This window comes from Miniopterus schreibersii (genome assembly GCF_964146895.1).
Source record: "Miniopterus schreibersii genome assembly, chromosome: 1".
Lineage (NCBI taxonomy): Eukaryota > Metazoa > Chordata > Mammalia > Chiroptera > Miniopteridae > Miniopterus > Miniopterus schreibersii.
In genome coordinates, this window is record NC_138101.1 from 87,332,948 (window position 1) to 87,358,530 (window position 25,583).

The 25,583-nt window shown below is 38.1% G+C and overlaps 1 protein-coding gene across 1 annotated transcript in view; it reads left to right on the forward strand.

The window, feature by feature from the left end:
• The window catches only part of CUBN (cubilin), a 258,721-nt gene that overhangs the window by 177,267 nt on the left and 55,871 nt on the right, over nt 1-25,583 (forward strand). Inside the window, exons 47-56 of the mRNA XM_081135485.1 lie at nt 23-163; nt 1,531-1,712; nt 6,092-6,263; nt 7,503-7,709; nt 9,466-9,615; nt 11,534-11,655; nt 12,195-12,420; nt 13,907-14,094; nt 20,094-20,250; nt 21,697-21,846. Of these exons, the coding sequence (XP_080991611.1) occupies nt 23-163; nt 1,531-1,712; nt 6,092-6,263; nt 7,503-7,709; nt 9,466-9,615; nt 11,534-11,655; nt 12,195-12,420; nt 13,907-14,094; nt 20,094-20,250; nt 21,697-21,846 (1,695 nt within the window). The remainder of the gene's footprint in view (nt 1-22; nt 164-1,530; nt 1,713-6,091; nt 6,264-7,502; nt 7,710-9,465; nt 9,616-11,533; nt 11,656-12,194; nt 12,421-13,906; nt 14,095-20,093; nt 20,251-21,696; nt 21,847-25,583) is intronic.

Consider the following 25,583-nt stretch of genomic DNA (forward strand, 5'->3'; position numbering starts at 1 on the left):
TTTACTTCTTTGACTATCACAGGAAATGTACTGGGCAGATACTGTGGAAACATCATTCCTGACAGCATAGACACTTCTGGCAATGTCGCCGTGGTCAGGTTTGTCACAGATGGCTCTCTTACTGCCTCAGGATTCAGACTACGGTTTGAATCCAGTTTGGAAGGTAAGGTCAGGGATTTGTGTAAAATATATATATTTATTGAGCACCTACACTGGATAGACACTCTGCTAGGCACTGACGTTATATCAGTTGGGGGTGAGAACATGACCCCTGTCGTCTTGGACCTTACAGCTTAGTGGTGAGGCAGACATCAAATAGTCACAGCGAAAAGTGACAAACCACAACTGTGATCAGTGCTACAAGGGAAGGGAACTAGCACTCGGAGAGATGTAAGGGGAAGGGAGCTGTACTATATTACTCATCTGAAGGACGCCAGCCCATTAGTCCTACTCAGAATGTGCATTCCAAATTCCCTGAAGAACTCAGGTAAAATGAAGATCTTGTCTGGAAAAAAAAGGATTTTTTTTGGCTCTGATTTTCCTGGCTCTAAGATTACTACATTTATTGGTCTCTCATATTTCTTGGGCCATGATGATGAAATGCTGTGAATTATCACCCATGGAAACAAAGATTAATTATTAATAGGAAGTGAATACGAATGTTTTGTATAAGTCCTCACATACCTATTGTTATGTCAACTGATGCTTATTGGCGTCAATTCAGTGTCAGCAGGAATCTTCAATTTGGGGCGCAGTGAAGAGGAAACTTTATGAGTACAGAACAGCTCAGCTGTGATACAACATAGCTGTGAAAACAGCATGGCTGGGAGGCCACTCTGGGGCGAGGCAGCTCCTGGGTCAGGGGCCCGGCTGGCCAGCCCTGCGCCAGTTGGCTCTGGCCTGCACTGGTCTGCTCCCCTCTACTCTAGTGAGACATCCCGGGTTTCAGCTTCAGCTGAGGAAACTGTGGTCCCAGAGCCAGGGGGAAGCTGAGTTAAATAGACAAAAGTCCCCACTCCTGGTCCCTGATTGGTCTGTCCTCATGCAAATGAGGACTCCAAATTTTCACAGTTTGATTGGTCCACAAGGCACTGTCCTGATTGGTCAGAATGGAGCCACTCTGATTGGTGGTGAAGAAGCTGATGGAGATTGAACTGTGCAGTTCTGACTGGATGGGGAAAGCCTCAGTCCTACTGGTTGAAATAGGATTCCAGGAACTTTATAAAGGCTGGCTCACATGGCAGAAACAGTGAAGGAGGGCAGTTCAGTGCAAGCTCCTCCCTGGTTTGCAGTTTTCAAGAGAGGCACCTGTGTAGAAATGGCTGCTAGACTTTGTTTTTCAAATTTGAGCCCAGTTAGCCACCAAGAGCCCTTCTTAGTAAGCATCTTCTTTCTCAGGGTCCACATAAATAAGAGCAATGATTTTGTCTAGTGTGAGAATGAAAAAATATAATAATAATGTTGAGAACATTCTTTATAGAAGGGGTCAGTTTGGTTTCATTGGAAGTTTCCTTGTTTTTCTCCCTTCAGGATGTGGTGGGGATCTACAGGGCCCTACTGGAACATTTACTTCTCCCAGCTACCCTAACCCAAACCCCCATGGCCGGGTCTGTGAGTGGAGAATCACTGTGCAGGAAGGAAAGCAGGTCACCCTAACTTTTAACAACCTGAGGCTGGAAGCTCATCCATCCTGCAACAGCGAGAGTGTGACAGTAAGTGTCCCGTGCAGTCAGGGATGTTATATTCCATTGGTTAAGGAGTTTATTGGCTCATAAATCATAGTCAGAAAACTAGGTCAGGAATATCCCCATTGTGCAACTGAATCTCAGACAAATTCTAAGTATTTTAGATAGGACAAATTCTCACTAGACTGCCACAATAGTTGTAAAAGCTGTTTTAAGAGGCTGTTGTCATAGCACACATCAGGGTCATAGGTAGGATAAATTTTAAGAGCAAAATAGGGTAAACAGAGAAATTAAGCCTATGGGTAGCACATGGCTAAATGGGACCAGAGACACAGAGCAACGCACCACCAAAAGTTTTAAACAGATGAATGTCCTGCATGACACTGTTCTATGCAGAGATACTGAGTGACTCATCTGAGAGACCATGGCTGCTTGTCCTCTGTGTTGCCGAGCTCAAATGCTCTGAAATGCACCCTCAGCATTTTCACCTTCCCTTAGCAGGAGACAAAAGTGAGATCCATGAGTGTGAAGAAGATTGTTCATTGTGAAATGACAGATCTATATGCATATATACTGTATTGATTGCAGAGTAATATTAATATATTTTCCTGACCAGCTTGTCCTTTCTTTAGGCTCTCTTACCTCAGTAAATAACAATTCCAAACTCTTGATTGCTCAGGTCAACCTTGATGTCTGTTTTGGAGTCGTTTCTCTCACACTATATTATATCCATAAGCAAGTACCATTGGCCGTATCTTTTAAAAAGATCCAGAATCTAACTACTTTTCATCATATCCACTATTACCACCATCACCACTCGGATTTATTTTCATAACTTCCACCCCTGTCTCCCTGCATTCTCAACACAGTAGCCAGTGTGATGGGTTTAAGTGTAAGTATTGTGTTGCTCTCATTGAAAACCCTCTAATGGAAAATCCCAAATCCTCACCTTGGCCCACTGGCCCTACATTATTTTCTGCCTCTTCCTTTCCTATCTCTGTACCTTATCTCACACTCTCTTTCCCTTTAGCTCACTAGGATCCAGCCAGCCACACACTGGCCTCTCTTGAGTTCATTGCATATGCTGAGACCCATCCTCCCACCCCCCAACCCACTTCACATGCACTGTGACCTTTGTCTAGATGACTTCCTACTTTACCCTTTCACTTCACTGAGATCTCTGCTCAAATGACTTGATCTATGAGGCCTTCCTCAAGCACCCCACATTAAATAGACCTCATCTTGGCTTCGCCCTTTCCCTACATTATTGGTTTCACAGCACTTCAGACCAGCTGACACTCCACATATTTATTTGTTTGCCTGCTCCCCCAACTAGTTGCGAGCTCCATTAGGACATGCACGTGGCCTCCTTCAGTGCTGAATGCCCAGTGCCTGGCACTTAAGGACAACCACTGTTGAGTGAATAAATAGTAGGAGTACTATCATTATTCTTTTTAAAAGCAAGAGGCTTTTGTTTTCTATTCTTATTGTCTACTGTTGGGTAGTGAGTTTCAAAAGTATGAAACATCTTCATAGGTTACTACCACTTTTTATTACCCTAAAAGGATCATATTCAAGCTTACAATTTTGCCAAGTTCTAATATCTGAAGGAAAAAATTAAGTACTCCCACTATACCATATATTGATGCATTTTCTTTTCTTGGCAATGGATAATATTATGTAATTATAAAAACGTGACATAAATTCACTTGTATACTACTTTTCATCTATTTTTCTGATTATAAATACAATGGATGCTTATTGACCAAAATTAAGAGAGTTCAGAAAAGTCCTTGGAATTCTACACACTGGTTAGCATTTTGATGTATATGCTGTCTTTTCCCCTTTGAAATGGTTTCCATAGTTGAGAGCAAATTGAATATAATGATTATTAAGAATCTTACCAGCAAAATATCCACATGCCCTATAGGAAAGATAACATGAAGAATTCTAGTTTTGGAACTCAAATAATTACCAAAAAAAAGTGATAGCGATGGCCACAAATGCTGAATTATGTCTTCTCATTTCCCCATCTCCGAATCACATATGCCAAAGGCATCCACTTTCAACTTTTTTAGCTACTACTTGAGGAATTTCTGTCATTATTTAAAAATAATATTCCTATTCTGCTACTTTTTTATTTTTGGATCTTAGGCATTATCTATCTACCTCCAGCTATGGACGGTGAGGATTTAGCTCCCTTCACAAACCAGCCCCTACCACCACCACAAAGGCACATGCCACATACTCCCCCGACTTCCTCCCAAAATACTTATGTCACAGATTTTGTTTAAACTGTTATTTAATGTTTACATAACTATGATCATGTAAACATCATTTGCAACAAAGCCAGGTATTGTTCTCTGATAGCGTTTGTTTTTGTTTTTTCACGTAATAATAATAACACCTTTTTTACATTTTCTTGGTTTTCTATGCATCTATCACTAATTCTTCCACACACTTTCCATTCCAGACACACTTTCCACCCTGCCTTATATAACAAAGCACGTCTATTATTTCCATTCATTTTCCTTAGCAATATCCTTCCTTGAGCCTTTGTTCATCAGCCCCACGCCTGATGCCAGCTGTCATGCTGACATTTCCCTTCACCAAATTTCCAAGTCCCTTTTTTCCCCCCTGGGCTGGATACCCGGCTGTATGATATGAGCACTTCCCTTTCTTGGTTAGTTTTCTCTGTTTGGTGAGGCATATGCTCTTGCAGCTTCTTAGGGAAGTGAAGATGAGTGACAAAATTTTGAGACTGTGTATACATAGAATTGTACTTGGAAAAAATATCCTCGGGTTAGGATTAACAGAAATTAAACTTTAGTCTTATTCTTTGAATATGTCATATATTTTTAAATATATATGTTCAATATACATATATATGTTCATATACATATATGAATATATTAATCATAATTTTGAAGCATTTTGCTTTTTATGTGGTCAATTTCCTTTCAGTTCCTGTTTTCCATTTATATATATTTGTCTCTGCCTTTGACATTAGATGTTTCCCTAAATGTCTGATATTTAAGAATGAAGTACTAAGTGCCTGATTGGAAGCTCTGTGTGCATGGCTGGGGCTGTCAACTTGTGGGCTTCATGGGAGGTGACAAGGGGAGAGAGGACTACTTAACCATAGGAGGTTACAGATGTCATATCTATAGGTCTTTTCTCCTGGGGAGGTTAAAACTCCAATAAAGAAACACTTTCAGAATTAATTTCTGAATTTTTAGTATGATGTCCACATTCTTTTCCTTTGCAACATATTTTTATAGGTTTGATGTTTGTTTCGTTTGCTCTTCACTCTACTTCAAACAAGGGGGTGTGGGTTTTCCTTTGCTCACCCTTTATTTATTTGAGAAATTCTCAGAAAGAAAGGAAAAAAGGAAGGAAGGAAGGAAGGAAGGAAGGAAGGAAGGAAGGAAGGAAGGAAGGAAGGAAGGAAGGAAGGAGGGAGGGAGGGAGGGAGGGAGGGAGGGAGGGAGGGAGGGAGGGAGGGAGGGAGGGAGGAGCTAAATTTAACAATCAATTATAGTAAATAGAAGAGCTTATACCTTTTGTGATGGAGTACTTTCTCTTTCTCCATAGCTCTTAGTGTCATACTCTGATACATTATTTCTAATTGTGAGCTATTCAAATAAAAAAAAAAGGGGGGGCATGTCAAATAATCACTCATTCAATTACTGTTTAGTTACTTCTGGATCATCCTTGAACTGTGAAAACCAGGCATGCTAAAACATTCACTTGTTTTTGTACAGAAGCGAAATCATACTTTGCCAATTATTATAACTATGTGCATAGCTAGAGTTACTGTTTAATATTTTGGAGTCAACGATATTCTAATCTGCCTTTTAAAATTCAAATTAGTAAGAGAATTGAAGCTTGAATCTAGTAGTAATTAGGAAAGAACAATTGATATTGAGATTGGCTTTTTAAATTACTTTTCAAGGCATTTTAACCTATTTGGTTACATACTTTACATCATCAGAGAGTAAAATGTAAGCCTTCCTTTTAAATATCAAAGGTCTGATGCACTGTTAAGAAAAAACTGCCCATAGGTGGACTCTGTGAACTAAAGTGCATGCATGTTGGCATATCTACTTTACATTTAGAGCACGGTTTCCTGTTGCAAAGAGTACAGCAGTTTTTCATTTGTCACCACATGGCAGGCAGGCATTACTGCTATATTTTCATTTAGTGAAATGACCTGGAGGCCACAAAATGTGCTCTGGGTAACATGGTGGTTTGTGGCACTGGGCTAGGAGCCCGTATTGTTAAGTAATTCATCTTAGCACAGGGTTTCCTTAGAAGGAAGTATGTCTGGACTGGGAATATAACCTCCTAGGAAATGCTCAGTAAGATGGACTGTGTATCTAAAGGTTAAACTGTTTTTCTAACAGGTATTCAATGGCATTAGAAGTAACTCACCCCAGCTCGGGAAGCTGTGTAGCAGTGTGAATATAAGTGATGAGATCAGATCTTCAGGAAATACAATGAAAGTCATTTATTTCACCGATGGATCCAGGCCATATGGAGGCTTCACTGCTTCCTACACATCCAGTGAAGATGCGGGTAATATAGGGTGTTATAAATGCCTATGCATTGCCACAGCTACTGCCAACAGTAGTGATTAAAGTTACGCCTAGGATCTTCAACATAAGACAGACACGCATTGCCCGGCTGGGCGGGCGTGGCTCAGCGTTGAGCGTTGACCTAAGATCCAGGTGATCGGGGTTCGATTCGCACATGCCCAGGTTGTGGGCTCGAGGCAGCTGATCAATGACTCTCTCATCATTGATGTTTCTATCTCTCCCTCTCCTTTCCTCTCTCTGAAATCAATGAAGATATATTTAAAAAAAAAAAAAAAAAAAAAAGACGACATGCATAACCAAATAGAAAACCCAGATTGAAAAAAAAAATTCTTTTGGTTTTGGGAAGAAGGCTGCCATTGTGAATTAAAACTTTAACAAATGCTATTAGAAGAGGTGCTAGCTCAGTTTCATGCAATGTCGCCGTTAGAGTTGGTTTCCAGTTCTGTAGTCCTCTGTTATTCTTTCATGCTGAGAGAACATATACCTCTAAGAAGGTAATTCCTTTCCAGAAAGTAACTACATTAATTTCAGACAGATTTTATTGTTTCTTAGTCATTCATCCTTACACACATTTCCAGTGTAAATGAATGAGGGGTTCACATTTGACATAGAGTATTTAAAAATTAAGCAACAAATGGCCTTTCTATTCTAAATATCCTCCTTTCTGAATTGATGTTATTATCTAAGAGGTTTTAAATTTAGGAAAATTTAAACTAAATATTAAAAAAATTTTTTCAGTTATTTTATTGATATGCAGAGTATTTTCTATTCAAAAGGAAAAATTTATTGGCACAGTAATGTTATATGATCTGTTTGATCCAATTAAATTCTTGGATACAGTGGAGAATTGCTAATTAAAAGCCATTGGGACCACTTTATATTTCAATATTCCTCTAAATTAAGTATTATGAACAGTAGGCCCAAAATTAGGAGATATCAATACACAGCCAAATGCCACCCACTTATCCTTCACCTACAGGGAAATAAAGAAGTTGCTTATTTTTGCACAAAATATGTTTTAAACCCACAGGAACTTCTTCCAAAGTTTGCATGCATGAGCCAGCCCTTTACCCACAACCTGGACTTCGTCTAGGAAAAAGAATGGAAGCAGTAAAAATGTTGCTGCTGTTATTTTACTGATTGTTCCTATATTGTTTGTGTCTTCTGTCATGGCATGAATTTTACTGCTACTTTCTCTGTTGCCTTTTGTTTTTTTTAGTGTGTGGCGGGTCCCTTACAAATTCCCCTGAAGGAAACTTTACTTCTCCTGGCTACAATGGAGTCAGCAATTACTCAAGAAACCTAAACTGTGAATGGACTCTCAGCAATCCAAATCAGGGAAATTCATCCATTTACATTCATTTTGTGAATTTTTACCTAGAAAGTCACCAAGACTGCCAATTTGATGTCTTAGAGTTCCGAGTGGGTGAGTTCAATCTAAGACTATGTTCTCACATTTATCTACAGTATTTTTCTGATGCCCAGAGACCACCAGTGATGAAAGGAGTCAGATGGCTGTAATATACGCACATAGGATTTAAAAGAATGTTGGTCAGACAAAGCTGTAATTCTGTGTGTGCCCAGCTAAGGAACACATGCCCTATGAGCAGTGAGAGAGATGAGTCAGTGTTTATAACCAGATCATATGTCTCAATTGATGAGAGATTCCGGTTTGTTTTCACTCTCACTGGGTTCAGGTGGCCCCTTCAACTGTAATCTTGAGTCTTCAACTCAAGACTCCTCAGAGACTGGAACATAACATGGTCAGTGTCAGTGGATTACTGAATTTACAGGATTCACGAAAGTGGCTGCGGAATTTTACTTAGGCCTTAGAAGTCAAAAGAAGTTTTGAAATGCACCAGATGGAGAGGCACATGGAAGCTATGTGAGGAATCGTCCCCAGAGCCATCAAGCTTGTCGCTGATGTCATGATAGAAAGGGACTGAGGTGTACTTGGTAAACCATAATTCTCTTAAGAATGTTTAAGTACCCTCATTCGTGAAAGATGAATCCATTTGAGTCCTTTCCTGTAGTCAAGGCATAGATTATCCATTGGCACTCTTTTCCTGGTAAAAAAAAAAAAAAAACAAAGAGAAGGGAAGTAACATTTTAGACCATCTGTGCTGTCCAAGGTTCACCAAATCCCATGTTATTGCAAGATCTAAAGGAAAAGAGGCTGAAAGCAGCAAAAGCTAATGTAGTTTGCTGATGGCAATGTTCTGGGGCAACTTTAAGAATCAGTGATGGGTTTGAGAACGCGGAGGACAGAGTTTTCTAGAAGGAGAATTAGGTAAAGTCTATGGTCACAGACCAACTACCTCGGCAGGAGAGCCGTCTGGGCTCCCTGAGATAGACCAACCTAGAGAGGGCTTGAGAGAGATGGAAGCCGTAGTTTGAGAATGTTCTCCATGTGATTCTGGTAAACCCTCACCACTGCCACCTGGCTCAAAACCACTGCCTTATAGAATCAAATAAAGCAGCTGTATATCTGTTAAATGCAACCTTCTCTCTGCTTCCTCACTTTAGAGACAGTTAAAATTCTATCTTTTGTTGACTTATAAGATCAGTGTTGCTGTTTGACTAAAAAAAGAGAGAGCAGATAAGTGTGAGCTCTGCAGATGCACTGTAAATGTTAGTCAAATTACTGTGAAAAGTAACCTTCATAAAAATATTCAGCTCCAAATATGATAGTTCTTGGCCCGAGTACTAATACCATTTATTTTAGTTGATTAAATACAGTGAAGAAATCATTAAAATATTAAGTACTTATCACTTTTATCTTGATAATGTATTTTGTCACTGTTGGCATTATATTTCTTACTTCCTAAAAAAGAGGCACAACCTAAAGTTTTTTTTAAATTAGTACCATTTCTATTTAGATATGCTAAAATAATTATGAAAACAGAAATTGGAAAAAAATGGCACCTATATTAGAGAAAGAGGCCCATAAAAAAAAAAAAAAAAAAGGCATTTAAAAAAATGTTATCCTGCTGGAGGGACTCTTTCTTTTGCAGTTGACAGAGATGGAGAGGACATTTTTGAAATGTCTGTTTTTAAAGAAGAATTTAAACGTGTCAGTGAATACCTTGAAATTATTTTTATTATTGATTCCTACTGAATTCACTGATTATATTTCTTAAAAGCAGTATAAATAATGGCACTTGGTGTGTTATTTTGTTCAGGTGATGCTGATGGGCCTCTGATATGGAGACTTTGTGGACCTGTAGCATCTACAGTGCCACTGGTAATACCTTATCCTCAGGTATGGATACACTTTGTCACCAACGAACGTGTAGAACATATTGGATTCCATGCAGAGTATTTCTTTACAGGTAAGACTTCTGATTAAGCTCTCAAACTCTGGCAATAAGATAGTAGATACAATTTTTATAATATTTTCTGTAAAGAGCTCATATACAGGGTGTCCCCAAAACTGTATACATACTTTAACAGCTGATAGCTCAATTTTGAAAATGAAATGTATTTTAATAAATGCTGCCTTTATAATTATTCAAGTGTGTGTATACATTTTGTGGGGACATCCTATATATTTTGTTAGATTTATTTCTAGGTTGCAATTGGTTTCATTGCCAATGTCAACAAGACATTCTAAATTACATTTTCTGATTGGTTGTTGCTGATATCTAGGAATTTTTAAATTTTTTTACATTGATCTTTAGCCCAGAGACCTTGCTATACTTTCATTAGTTTTAGTAGTTTGTCTATAATTATTTTTGTTTTTTCTACGTAAATAATATCTTCTGCAAATGACAGTGCTTATTTTCTTGTATTATTTCAATAACTAAACCATCATCATAATTTTTAATGGAAGAGATGATAGCATCTTTTTTTGACCTTAACGTCAATGCCTATGACATATCATTGTTAAATATACTGGTTACTCTTGGATTTTCAGAAAAACTCATCAGAATAAAGAAAGTCCCTTAAATTCTTAGTGTATGAAAATTTGTTTGCCTCTTTTTTGTTACTGTGAATGGGTATTAAATTTTATCAAATAGTTTTTCTGCATCTATTTAGATGATCCTATTTTTCCTCCTCTAACGTGTTAATGTGATAAATTATATTGAAATACTTTTGTCTTGTTAAATCATTCTTTGATTTCCAGGATTAACCTTGGTTGGTCATGATGTATGTTTTGAACATATTACTGAATATTATTTGCTAATGTTTTGTGTTGGATTCGCATCTGTGACATTCATTTTGCCCCTGAAAATTTCACCCAAGACGGGCAGGACTACTCCATGCTGCTTCTTTGGGCCACTGAAGTTTTTCTAGTTCCTTTTCACTAACATGGCAGTCCTTTTAGACCCCCAACTTTATGTAACATCCTCAACTCCAGTCCTTGGTTTTGTGGAGGTCCAAGGCCATATGTTCTCCTTCTTTCTGGTCATCAAAACCTTAGACCCCAATCCCTGGGGCCCACGTCTTGGTTCTGTATCCTCTCAGACAAATATACTTTCCTTTTGAGATTACCCCTCAGAATCTGAGTACACTTACTGTTTGTTGATTTTGGAAATCTCCTTTCTTTCCATTATGTCTGGATATGAATCAAAATATGTTTTGGTGATAGTTTTATCTAACATCTTTTGTGTTATAATCAATTGGTTGATTGGGAGGAGTGAGATTGATTATCTACACAATCAACCATCTTGTCAGATTATTTTTCTTTATTAGATTGAAAGAAAGGAGTCAGACTTCAGGAGGCAGTATTATTTGTATGAAACATCATACCATACTATGCTTTATAAATGTATCTGCACTTGCACTTGCTATGCTAACGTATACTTTAATAACTGACTACAGACATATGTGTTTATTATCAAGTGACAAAGTCTTTTGTTATGGTACTAATTATATTCTTCCAGCTTATAATTTATTTTCGCTGGAGTAGTTTTTTTCAGGAGAGGCATTGTTATTTACTTTGTCCCTAGTACATTTACTCTCAGTTATACACACATCTATTTAGTCTCCATTTATGGTAGAGATTATCTTCTTTTTGCTTCATACTAAACTTGAACCTATTTCCACTATGTGACTCTTTGTATACCATTCTGTGTATTTCTAATCTTGCACCCAGTTTTACTTTGCTTTTATCCAATTTCACAAATTTATTCATTTATTGTATTTTTAAATCATAAAATATGACACCTTTAAGTATTACTTACCTTGGATTTGCAGGGTTTGGGTTTTTTTCCCATCTTATTTAGAAGGTTACAAATCTAATTTCAGACTGTGGTGGAATACAGATAGGTGAGAGTGGAGTGATCACAAGCCCCAACTATCCAGCCTTATATGACAGCCTGACCCACTGTGCTTGGTTGTTGGAAGCTCCCCAAGGCCATACCCTCACTGTGAGTTCTGATGACTGAGTAAATTACTTTTGAAACTGTGGAACTACAATATCATGTCCTGTGTGGGAACAGAGTTCTTTTACTAAGCAAATATTAGGTTTTTGATCTTGCAGTCAAATCATTTTCTCCCTAAAAGTCTCCATTAGAGTATATACATTGACATCTGTAAGTGTACAATTAATGAATGATGGGCTTTTTCAAGCATTGGAGAAGCTATATGTAGAAGATAACTCTGCGTCCAGGAGAGAGGTGTATTCATGTTCTTGATATGATTTGCCATCCCAGCCCAGGGGACTGAGGAGCTCCCCCTAATGACTCCAGTTTGGAGAGAAATATCCCTTCTCACAATTTCTAAGAGAAACTCCAATAAGGAAAAAGAGAGGAGGAGGGTAGGGGAGAATTAAATAAGAGACATAAATATAAAATTGTATAAATTAAAACAAAATAAAACAATATGTGGGGACCTTATCTAACTCTATGTAGATAAACTCACTTATAAAATAATAAGAGTGCCTCATTATTTCTTTTCTCTCCTGCAGCTTACATTTAGTGACTTTGATATCGAAAACCATTTAACCTGTTCTTGGGACTCTGTCACTGTCAAGAATGGTGGTTCTCCTGGATCGCCCATAATAGGACAGTATTGTGGGAGTTCAAACCCCAGTCCAATCCAGTCTGGTTCTAACCAGCTGGTGGTGATTTTTAACTCAGACCATTCGGTGCAAAATGGTGGATTTTATGCTACATGGAGCACGCAAACTTTAGGTAAAAGAAACATTCTCTGCGCTTACTGTCTTTTTTCACTGAGTTATTTAAAAAATTTAATAACTAATCCAACAAGTATATATTTTGTACCTACTCTCTGAAGACTCAATTCTAAATGTATCATCTCATGTAGCAACCCTGTGAGGAAGACAAAATACCATTACACATTTTATTCCATTTCGCACATGCGGAAATTTAGGATACATGGGTTAATCATTTGCCAAGGTCATGTAAATAATAATCACTAGAGTCAAGATTTGAATAAAGACAGTGGAGCCAGAAACTTGGATCTTAACACTTTGCAGTTCTGCCTCCATAGCCACAGAATCATAAGTAATAGAATAGATGTGTTGGAATTACATGTAATTTAACATATTTGGAGCCTGGAGGAGGACCTTTGAATGGTGAGCCGGTGGCAGGAAGATCAGTGGTGACCTCATGAAGAGCCTGAGCTCCCACAGTACCTTTTAAGCAGTGGGCAGCCACTGAAGAGTGCTGAGCTGCAAAATAACAGGATAAGATTTGTGATTTAAGAATGAATGCTCTGCCTGTAGTGCATGGCAAATAATCGCACATTTGATTTCAAAGGATGGAACTTTTGTGCATATAAAGTATGAACTTCATGGAAATTCCCAGAAAATATAAGAACTTGCTGTGGAGACTTTAGTCAGGATTTCTTTAAAGACTTGCAATGTCACACACACTGGACAATTCTTTCCAGGAGAGTCAGTTATCATGATCTTTATGAATGAGTCAGATTTTCCCTCATTAAGCCACTGGTTGCTGTTGAAGTCAGAGGGGAGTTTTAGATGAACCGCTGATTTTTCCAAGGGTTTAAAAGCAACAGATTCAGGGAGTACTCTTTAATTTGACTTCATTCTGTCTTGAATTCATACTTTTTTCTTCTGTCATATCTTAAGTATGTATTTCAATAATATAAAATAATTCTAGATTTTTGTTTATGTCAATCCATGTAATTTATTTTCACCCGTCAGTGTTTTAATATGAATGAATCATGGTGCTTAATGGAAGAATTTTGCCCTCCTGAAAACCATTTGCTCTAGTCCTGTGTGTTAGAGTAAAATTACAAACGAGCAGACTTGTATTCTCATGTGTTCGTGATAATAAAATTCAGAATTTGGGATTGCTGGGCCACAAATATTACATAGCCTCAGGGGACTAAAACATACTGATATTGTTTGAAGACAGGATAGAAGTCCATCCTCGTTATGACAAGGATTAGAGTTCTCAGTCGAGCTCACGGAGCTGTGACAAAACAGTAACAGCTGGGGCTTCCTGTGCACTTAATGCACTTTACATTTATTAAATGTTCTTGTTGTATACCTGCCCCAAAGCCCAGTGACTCATACGTAAGGAAAGACAAACTGAAATCTCATATTTAGAAATGTCTTCTCTAGAAGTCTTGGATTATCAACATTGTTCTTTTCCTCGCAAAGTAATGACTTTTTCCATGACATTTTTTAAGGTTGTGGTGGAATTCTTCACTCAGATAATGGTACAATCAGATCCCCTCACTGGCCTCAGAATTTTCCCGAGAACAGCAGATGTTCCTGGACGGTCATTACTCACGAAAGTAATCACTTGGAGCTTCGCTTTGACAACAACTTCCTAATCCCCAGTGGTGATGGACAGTGTCAGAACAGCTTTGTGAAGGTGAGTGGGCCTGTTTATTTATTTGAAGCAGAACTGGATTTGTGAACATAAACATTTAGAATAGAAATGACTCATTGCATCTCAAAGTAAGAAAAGGACAATTTTACTACTTGGATTTCTTGCATTAAAAAGTGAGAAGTCTTGCTCTGGCCAGGTGGCTCAGTTGGTTGGAGTGTTGTCCCGTCCACCAAAAGATTGCAGGTTCGATCCCGGGTCAGGGTGCGTATGGGAGGCAACCGAGTGATGTTTCTGTCACACACCAATGTTTCTCTCTTTTTCCCTTCCTCCCTCTCTAAAAATCGACGAAAGCAGGGGAGATTTTTTTTAAAATGAAAAATCTCAACTATTAGGAGTTAAACTTTGAACCACAACACATATTGTCATGTGACTTTTTGTTTGCTACTACATGGACAAAATAACTTAAGGGATTCTTTTTTGGCCTTCTTAAATTCTCATGAGCATTAATGGTTCTTCTTTTCTGTAAAAACTAAAGAGAGAAGCCAGATTTGTTTGTTTTATTTCTTAGTTTCCTCTCTCTCTCTCTCTTTCTTTCCCTATCTCTCTCTCCGTAATAGATCCTGTGGGATAGAATGAGTGTAAGGCTGCATTATAGGCAGCATTTAAAGTATGCCATAAAAATTACAGAAGCCTAGAGAGGTGGCTAATGCAGCCTTCTCCTTGGCCTTAAGAGCCCACAAGCTGAAAAGACCACGAGGAAGGCCCATGTAAAATCGTGACAGTGAGGCAGTCAATAGCTGTCTTACAAATACTGCTCATGTGGCACTGACCTCACTTTACATTGACTTATGACCATGATGACTGTATTATAAATTCATTCCATCTGTGCTCTTTTTCATCTTATAGGTTTTATCTCTAATAGGCTATGCCTTTAGTGGAAAGGACAGCAGCCTTAAGTTCACATTAGCCTGCACTCTGTTCATATCTCTCGCATTTACCACCTGCATGTTCCTCTGTGAGCTAATTAAACATTTGAGCTTTTAGTTACTCAACCATAAAATAAAGAGAACAAATCCCACTTTAGTAGGGTTGTTTTAAGCATTAGAGGTGATAATATGATATAATAACATAGTGTTCAGTATTTGCAATATAACAGCACCTAATAAACAAACGTGACTTTTATTGTTAATATTATTATTACGCCATCTCTCAAATTATGTTTTATATCTGATTGATCTGTGCTTACTGTTTCAGTAAAAAATCCCATACTTATATAAAATACTTACATAATAAAATGCATTTAATATACACTTTTCCTAATTGCTTTTTTCATGAAACGAATGAACTTTCTCTCTCTCTCATGGACTGAATCAACAGCTAATGTATAGATGTAAGACTTGAAAGTTCTTTAATTCTAAGAATGGATCTCAAAAGTTACTTAGGCCCATGTTCCTTCTGGATGGAATGGGAGTCCTTCTGACATCAGGCCAAGCCAACACCCCAGCAGGTAGGGTCCAGTCAGAGCCCTGCTCAAACTAAGTGGCCTGGGGAAACGCTCTTTTTCCCTGCTGACCTGAGACTCCTGTTTCTGACAAGGAATATAAAAGTTGTTGGGCAGAACCAGCAAGAAGAACCCACCTACAGCAAGCAAACTTAAACCTCACACTTTATACAAAATTAAAGTAGACCATAGACTGAAATGTAAAATATATAGCTATGAACTTTCTTGGGGAAAAAGAGCAGAAGATCTTCAGGACCTAGAAATAGGTGAAAAGCTCTTAGACTAAACATAAAAGGAATGATCCATCAAAAGAAAAAATAATAAATTTTATCTCACCAAAATAAAAAATATTTTTGTTTGTGAATGCCTCTCTGAAGAGGTTGATAAATAGGCTCCAGACTGGGAGTAAAGATTCACAAAGCACGTATCTGACAACAGATTACAGTTTAGAATATACACAGGACTCTCAAACCCAATAGTAAAAATACAAAATTTCAATTAGAATATGAGCAAAAGATATGAACAGATATTTCACCAAAGATTATATACAGATGGTAAATAAACATATGGAAAGACGTTCAACATCACTAGCTGCTAGGGAAAAGGTAAATGAGAACCACCATCAGATATTGCTGCACACCTCTCAAAATGGCTAAAATAAAAACAGTGACAAAACACCCGAGTCCTGGCAAGGATGTGGAAAGCTGCATCACTTATCCATTGCAAGTGGAAACATAAAATGGTACAGCCACTCTGAACAGCTTGGTCGTTTCTGATACAACTAAACATGCACTTACCATAAGATCCAGCAATTTCACTTTGGGCATTTATCCCAGAGTAATGCAAACTATGTTTACATAAAAACCCGTCTATCCATGTTCATAGCAGCTTTATTTGGAATAGGCCCAACCTAGAATCAGTGCAAATGCCCCTCAACAGTTGAATAAACGAACTCAAGGACATACACAACATGGAATACAACTCCTCCATTACAACAAACTATGGACGGACTGACACTTCAGACAAGTCACCGGGAAGGTTCGCCAAGTGAAAAAAGCCAATCTCAAAGGGTCACATAATCTGTTGTTCCATTTATATAATGTTTTGCAAATGGCAATATTTTAGGAATGGAGGCCATACAGTCAGAGGTTAGAGAGCCAGGGGTGCAGAAGTCAATCGTGTGGTTATAAAAGGGCAACTCTAGGGATCCTCGTGGTGGGAGCTGTTGAGTGTGGTGGTCTAGAGCTTGTATATCACTGACAAGAGTGAGTACAAGCAAAATGGGGAAATGGAGCCAGATTGCTGGATTGTATTGATGGCAATATTGTTATAATATGCTATAGTTTTGCAGGATATCAGTGTTGGGGAAAACTGGAAAATGTGTACAGGAACTTCTCTATTTTATGTCTTACAACCACATATGAATCTGGAGTTATCTCAATAAACATTACTTTTTGTAAAAAAAGTTACTTGAATGATAAAACACCACTTGCAGCCAGGATGAGTTATAGAAAACCTTAAGTAAGTCTAAAAGTTTTTGACCTGATGACAGTTTTGTAACATTTTGTAGATGCAATGTAGTTTGATGAGTTCTGGGGCATTTCGCCAGTGACATGAATTCTTGATTGACAAAGCAGCAATGAATACTTAATGATTCTTTACCATTATTGTCATTACAACATTTGTGGTTTTGAGCCCAAAGGTAGAGCTGTCAGATCCATAATTAATACTTCAGAAAGGTATAAGCACCTGAGTATTCTTGAAGTTCTTTATTAAAGAACTTGAGATTCCTTATTAAAAGTTAGCTCCTGTCACTTTGCCTTTTAGTAATGTTTGTAAAAATAGTATATGCAGATATTAGTAAATCATGTTTATAATTTTACAAAATGTAGATAAAAAAATTCTGTATACTGTTTTCCTGGATAGTTAAAGGGGAAAATAAAAAAATTAAAAATTAAAAGGGATATTAGGGAAAATTAGTAGTGTGAATTTCTCTCCTGACACACTTTTAAAATTTTTCAATTGGAGTTTATATTCAATATTATTTTGTATTAGTTTCAGGTATACAGCAAAATTGTAGATAATCATATACTTTACAAAGTGTTCCCCCTGGTATTTCCATACATAGTTATTACAATGTTATTGACAGTATTCCCTATGCTGTATTTTTCATCCTCACGACTATTTTGTAACTACCAATTTATACTTCTTAATTCTTTTACCTTTTTTACCCTGTCTCTGAACCCCCCCCCCCCCCCCCGGCAACCATCAGTCTGTTCTTTGTATCTATGAGTCTGTTTCCATTTTATTTGTTCATTTATTTTGTTCTTTAGATTCCACATGTAAGTGAAATCACATGGTATTTGTGTTTCTCTGACTGACTCCAGTTAGCACAAAACCCTCTAGGTCCATCCATGCTGTTGCAATGGTAAGGTTTCATTCTTTTTTATGGTGAAGCAATATTCCATTGTATATATATACCACCACTTTTTTATCCACTCATCTATTGATGGGCACTGGGATTGCTTCCATATCTTAGATGTTGCAAATAACACTGCAATGCACATAGGGGTGCATATAATTTTGAATTAGTATTTTGGGTTTCTTCAGATATATACCCAGAAGTGGAATCGCTTGGTCATAGGACAGTTCCATTTTTAATTTTTTTCAGGAAACTCCATACTGTCTGCATTCCCACCAATAGTGCACAAAGGTTCCCTTTTCTCCACACCCTCGCCAACACTTGTCATTTGTAGATTTATTGATGATAGTCATTCTGACAGGCATGAAGTGATACCTCATTGTGGTTTTAATTTGCATCTCTCTGATGATTAGAGACCTTGAACATCTTTTCATTTGTCTTTTGGCCATCTGTATGTCCTTTTTGGAGAAATGTCTATTGAGGTCTTCTGCGCATTTTTTAATTGGTTTGTTTGTTTGTTTTGGTGTTGAGTTGTATCCTGACACATTTTTTATCTTAGGCATTTCACAAAATATCTGTGCTTTTGTTCTCCAGTGCCAGGCTCCTCCCATATCTAATAAATGAAAATATAATTTGACTTTAATTATATGATTTTAATGGATGCCAGTGTTTAAAAGTCAATTGAAATTATATCACTTTAAAGAACTGAGAAATACTTATGAATCAGCGCTACTTCACCCCTCTTCCTATGGGTTGATTTGCCAATAGAAATATTTTTAAAGGCTTGATGTTTTATTGCTTTGTTGAGAAATATTCCTGAAAGTGGTATGTTCAAATGAGTAATTTTGTCTAATTTGATGTAAAAAAAGGTCAGATAGTCAAGGAAAGCTGATCCAAACCTGATTACCGTCTTGCCTTCTTGGGCTAGAAGATTTTTACTTGGGGGGAAGGGGGGTGTCTTGTCCTGTGCATCCCTAGCCCCTACCCACTACATGCCACCCCAAATGTGACAAAAATGCCTCCAGACATTGCTAAATATTCCCTGGGGAGGGAAAAATTGCTCCCAGTTGAGACTCACTCAACTAGGAGAATCTTCCCTGGTTAAACATGTTTAATAGTATTTTCCTCAATAATGTGCATTCATTACCTAATATCAATATTTTCCTTGAGTGACTCAGCATTTTAAATACCACAATCTCTTGCCTAAACTACCTCAGGACCCTCCTGGCTGATCTCCTACCATCTTCTCTTTTCTTCTATTCTCCACGCTGTGATGTTTTCCAAAAACCAAGAGTCATCAAGCCTTAAGCTTTCCAGAGGTTCCTTGCCATTTTCAGGACAGTGGCCCAGATCTCTAACATGCCACACAGGCCTCTCCTCACACCTTACTCAGTTTCCCTCTGTTCTCTCAACTAGACATGCCTTTTCCTGCCATGGGGCCTCTTCAGGTAGGCTCCCCACTCCCCAAATCAAGTAGAACCCTTTATTATATACTCTCAATAGCTCCATTGCAGCCCCTTCCAAAGTTGGAATTTTGTATTTACATTTGTGATTCTATGATTAATGTTTTTCACTAGGCTGGTAAAGGATTGGCTTGATTTGGAACTTTGAGGCTTATGGTTTATTCCTTAGCAACTACTTTTCAAATGAGTATATCAGTTATTTCTTCAAAAGTGGCCAAACTAATTAAATGACAGACTAGATCTGCCTGGGAGTTGCCACCTGGGAGCCTTTAGTGAATAACAGCGCATGGTGACTGAACCTCACCCTTTCTTCACCATGAACCTTAAAATTCTCTCTTTCAAGCTCAGCTACCTAGATCAGGTCAGCTAGGAGAAGGTAAGAGGAGCGTGGGTAGTAATGGAGTTTTTAAAAAATTACTGTGTAGCTACACAAAAGTAAACACAATCTCCTTGGAAGAGGCAAAAAATGGGATATGCTATTAAAATGCAGCTTAAAAATATTGTTCTCAAAAGAAAATATTGCAGATTTTCGTGTGTTGCATTGACTGTTATGTTTAGGTCCGTATACACCTTAGTACCATTATTTCCCAGAGTAGGCACATTAAGATGCTGACGGGAAACTTTGAGCACTGAGTTATGTTTGTGGCTCTGGCAGGTGTGGGCAGGAACTGAAGAGGCGGACAGCGCCCTGCTGGCCACGGGCTGTGGGAGCGCGGCTCCCGGGGCCGTCAGCACGCCGAGGAACGCGCTCACCGCCGTGTTCCAGTCGCAGGAGGCCCCGGCTCAGGGCTTCTCTGCCTCCTTTGTAAGCAGTAAGTAGCACTAAAAGGCAAACTGAGAGGTCCTTGAAAGGGTGTGGCTGGCACAGGCAGGCCTGGGGGAGAGTGGGGGACTGCACTGGGGTTGGCTGGAACTGGGGATCCACGGGGAAGAGTGTGGCTTGGTCCCCTAACCCTGAGAGTTCGCCCATCCTTCAAAATCAGTGAGAATGGAACTGAATTCAATAGTAAGTCAATCAAGAAATGACGTAAAGGGCCTGAGTGCCGCTAAGACATCTAAAAATAACCCTAAAATGCAGAGTGGACAGGAATTTGGCAGGAGCCCAGGCTGGTAATTAGTAGACAGCCAGATCCCTGGCCTGTGGCACGCTGACTACCTGCACTGAAGTCGCCTGGGGCTTTAAAAACACGCTGATTCTCGGGCCTCGCCGGACCCATCTGAATTCAGAGCTTCCATGGGTGGGGACTGGCGTGTTTTAGCTCTCACCCAGATAATTCTCATGGTCGGTAAACCTTGGGAGCCTCAGAATTTCTTCTTCCTTCCCTTGTTACTACTCACCAATTCAGTTAGCGGGAAATGTAGAGTTTTTAAGCCTGAGAACCAATGGTGTGTGCCTGTTGGCGGAATTGAATTGGATAGCTACTAGCTGCTAACCACTGTTTCGGGAAAACTTTGATGAAAGGAGTTAGAGGAAATAATGCAGAGAAAGGATATTTCAGACACAAATAAAAGAATGAGGGCCGTGTAAAGGAGGTAGTGAAAGCCAAGCCCAGGCCTAGCCTTAAGCCTGTACTTGGCTCCTCATATGTGTGTGTGTGGGTAACTGTGTGTGCTTCAATATTCGTTTAAAGGATACTGATTTTTACATATGTGATAGATCGGTGAGTGATGTGGATTAACTAGTTAGTGGTTATATGGAAACAAAGTCATTTTAGTGGTAAAAAGATAGCTCTATTTCTGACATAGGGATTCATGTGAGAATCTGATAAGAGTTAGAAATAGTATGTTCTACCTTTTTTTTTTTTAAGAGCAGGTATTTTTGTGGTCAGATTATAATGGTAATGAAATAATATAGTTTTCTAGTAATATAAGAAGATATTTTAAAACCATCAGGTATACCAATCGGGTACAAATCACTTTTTATCAGTCTTATTTCTTTATCTACATGAGCCATATTAAATTTTTTCTAAGCTATTCTTCCTTTGCTATCTTAAAATTAAATGATTTGCAATAGATTTGTGGTAAAATTTCTACTACTTAACCCAAAACCCTGCAGCATTTTCTAAAAATATGTAATGTTCTCATTTTAAAATTTTTAAATGACAACTCCATTTTCTTAGTTATTGTTTCTTCCACTTGGAGTACCTCAGGGAATACGTCTCTATAGAATTTAGGAAATTTGAGACTTTTCCTCACTGATAAAAAGATACTGTGTGTGAGAACAAATGTTCTGATACTGCCTTTTTCTTCCTACGTAGGATGTGGAAGCAATTTCACTAAATCTTCAGGTTACATTATTTCTCCAAACTACCCAAAGCAATATGACGACAACATGAACTGCATTTATTTCATAGAGGCTAACCCTCTGTCTGTGGTTCTCTTGACTTTTGTGTCTTTTCATTTGGAAGGTAAGTTTATTCTTATGTGAATTACAATTGATTCTTTTTTAAATCTTTATTGTTGAGAGTATTACAGATGTCTCCCATTTCCCCTCCTTTGCCCCCTCCACTGGGCTCTGACCCCCGCCCCCAGGCCTTCCCCACACTATTGTCTGTGTCCAAGTGTTATGCATATATACATATAAATTCTTTGCTTAATCTTTCCCCACACCCTTCCTTCTGAGATTCATCAGCCTGTTCCATGCTTACTATGGAATATACAATTGATTCTTAATAAAAGAATGAGGGATCAGTAGAGTCAGAGATCATCTAAAATCACCATTTGAAGGAAATACTTAAAATGTTTCAGAGTACATTTGATGTTAACCTGATTAAAATTCCATCCAATGTTTTAAGAACACATGTACCATGCTGTATATCCCATCCAGAAGTGGAAAAATAACACAAGAGGTTTAAGAACACAAGTGTCACGTAAACAGCTTAAGGAAAATAAGTCTTAAATGTATTATATTTTAATAATAGTTTTTAATTTATTCCTTTGCATTTATACTCTATAACATATACGTGAATATATACACCCACAATCATGTACACACTATAAACTTACTAGCAAGAGAAACTATCTATCAAAGCAAAGTTAATAAATATCTGAACTTTACTTTTATGAAGCATTATCATGGGACACCCTATCATCTCCTTTCTCTTTTTTTTTTTAAATATATCTTTATTGATTTCAGAGAGAGGAAAGGAGAGAGAGAGAGAGACGAGACAGAAACATCAATGATGAGAGAGTCACTGATCGAGCCCACGACCTGGGCATGTGCCCTGACCGGGAATTGAACCCCGATCTCCTGGATCCTAGGTGGACCCTCAACCGCTGAGCCACTCCCGGCCAGGCTCCTTTCTCTTTTTTATCTTCCCCAATCCCCTAGGCTTGTGAAATCCCTAACCACAACTACCTCTTTGGCTTTATTTCAGCTGTAGGGAAGGGGCTGTTGCTGGGGGAACAGTGGAGCTTCTGGTTTGGGCTGGGCTGTGGCTACAATAGACCCAACTCGATGTTTAATGGATGCTTTGACCCTGCAGAAGAAAGACGCCTTCAAGTAGATGGGTGTTTTCCACCCCTCAGTCACACTAATATTTTTGCAAATTAATTTTTCATTTCTAAATTATAATTAATCTGTAAATTTATCAAGCTACCTCTGCATAATCAAAACTTCTTTCTCTTCAGGTAGTCTACCATAGCAGTGAAAAGTTACATTTAGCAAACTGTTACATAGCATTCAGTATCTGGGAAATTTATGTTGCAGAAAAATAGAAATGACATGTCAGTCCTCACACACTGATAAGTTGTACAAAGCCTCTCTCTCGCTTGGTCTTTTTTCTGTGACCTCCGTTCCTACATCTCCACAAGTGGTGATCTGGGCACACGTATCTGCTAGAAAATGCTGAGTGTGAACAGATGTATGTCACTGTAAAAACGGAATATGAAGTTAAATACAATCTTTCCAGCATTTGCTAGCACCAAACCCCAATAATGTAAAAAGATGGTCATGATAAATATAGTATTAGGGGAAAGTAATACTATAACGTTTTATGTTTATGTAGGATGATCCAGTTTTCTCTTTAAAATAACATACACGTGAATAAAATCGGTAAGGCCCTTAAGCCATGCTTGAAGAGTTGTTACCCCGGGTGTGATCTTTATTTTCTTTTCTATACCTTTTCTATTATTTTTATATTCAGAGGGAAGTTGTTTGAGTAACAGGGGAGAACATGTGGCTTGGATTGTGCATTTGTATGGGCATCTGTTCTCATTAAATTACACAAACAGATGAATGTCATATGGCAATATCATTTAGAGTGAAAACGGAGACACTGGTATTTATGCTATGAAATATAGCCAGGGAAAGCAGGGGATATGTACTATTACAAGGGAACCTCTCCTTACCCTAACCGGTCGCTCCCTGAGTTTCGTTGACAAGGTGGGATAAAGGGACAGCGTACTCTGAGCACCTGACGCGGGCTGTGGTGCTGGGGAGCACAGCATTTCAGGATGGGTCCCGAGGCCAGGTGATCACTTAACTAGTCAACTGACACTGTGCAAATTACTTAATCTTTTTGCTAATCACTTCCATGTTTTTAAAACATAAAACAGTAGTTATAAAAGTCAGATAATGCCCCTAAAAGCCTATTTTGTGAACTGTAATTCATCTGAGTGACCATTGTTTTGTTATTTCCCCTACCAGTCAAATCTCCAGATGGGCCCTTACACAAGATTTTTGGTTTTGCGGATGAAGTGATTTCTACTTCTACTAATGGATTTGTTAGTCACCACCACTTTGAAAAGACTGATTTTTTAAAAATACAGTAATATCCATATGATAATGCCTTGTGACATTTCCAGTGTTACAAGTATTTTCAAGCTAAGTGAGTAATTTCTGGCTACAGATTAATCAAATTATAATGATTCCCAGAAAGGACAACATTAATCAAATTTATAATTAGATTCTTATCATTAATCATATCAATGCTCTTATTCACTGAATAACACCAAGAAGCTAGGGATTCGTTAGCTACAGTAAAAATAACCTTCTACCCCTTCCAAAGTGAGCCCGAAGGATTCGCTTGCAGTATGTTGCGATAAAACTGAGAACTGCCCTTAAGAAAAATCACAGGTTTGTGTGTTTTTTTCCTCAGGAGCACTGGCCTCTCAAGCTGCTGTAGTCCGTAGGAACTGTTTCTGAGGGGCCATGTCCAAATGACTATGCATTTCTGATCCTACGGTACCAGCAGAGCCGTCACTGGCTTAGGTTGAGACAAGGGTTCGAGATCTGCCCTTTTGGGGGGCTATCCCAGGCTATAAGATACTGCAAACACGTTTGTGCATACACTGTGTTTCCTAAACTCTGACAACTGTTTAGGTTTGCTTTTTAGGCTGGTAAACCATGCTGGTGCTTTCCCTGCAGGGAGCTTACAAAGGTTCAGTGAACTACGTTCTTTTTCTGAACTGCTTTCCACTAAAGTTGCTCTAAAAGCATGTTATGATATTTTATGTTGGCCTAAATTTCTCTTTCTCATTATTCCATCTTCAATACTAGTTATTCTAGAAACTACAGACTTCTCATCTTTTCTACGTAACCACTATTTAGTATAAAAAAATCCAGTGAAATCAGTTAAAAGTCATAGGAGAAATTTTCACTTGAACATTTATTTATAGGACAATGTTGTTGTTTTTCCTGAATGTAAACTCAAGACTAAAATGGCTCTTGGTATTCTGAACAGTATCTTTAAAAAATTGGAAAACAAAATTGGGAATTGACAAATTCAAAATGTTTCTTTTGGTCAAAAATGAAATCAGAAACAGACAAAAGCTAACAGTGACGGATGAGAAACTTTCAGTGTTTGTACTTATTTCGTAATCAGATGTCATTAAATACTTGTTTTAGTTTACCAAACATGGAAGAGCCTAAAATTATATTTTTGTGTTTTTATTATTCAGGTGGTAAGTAGATGCCTCCAAGTCACTGGGAAGATTATAGGCCTTTTTGTTTGTTTGTTTTTCGCTTTGTAGATAAAGCAATTAGCAGATGTAGCAACCTAAGGGGCAAGCGAATGCCTTCTACGCCTTGCTTTTTTCTATCATTGAAATTAGATAGTAACATTGATTCACCTTGATGATAATGAAGGGTTTAGAAGTTCTTAACTAAAAAATTCCTATATCTAGGCAAATTCTAAACTCAGTT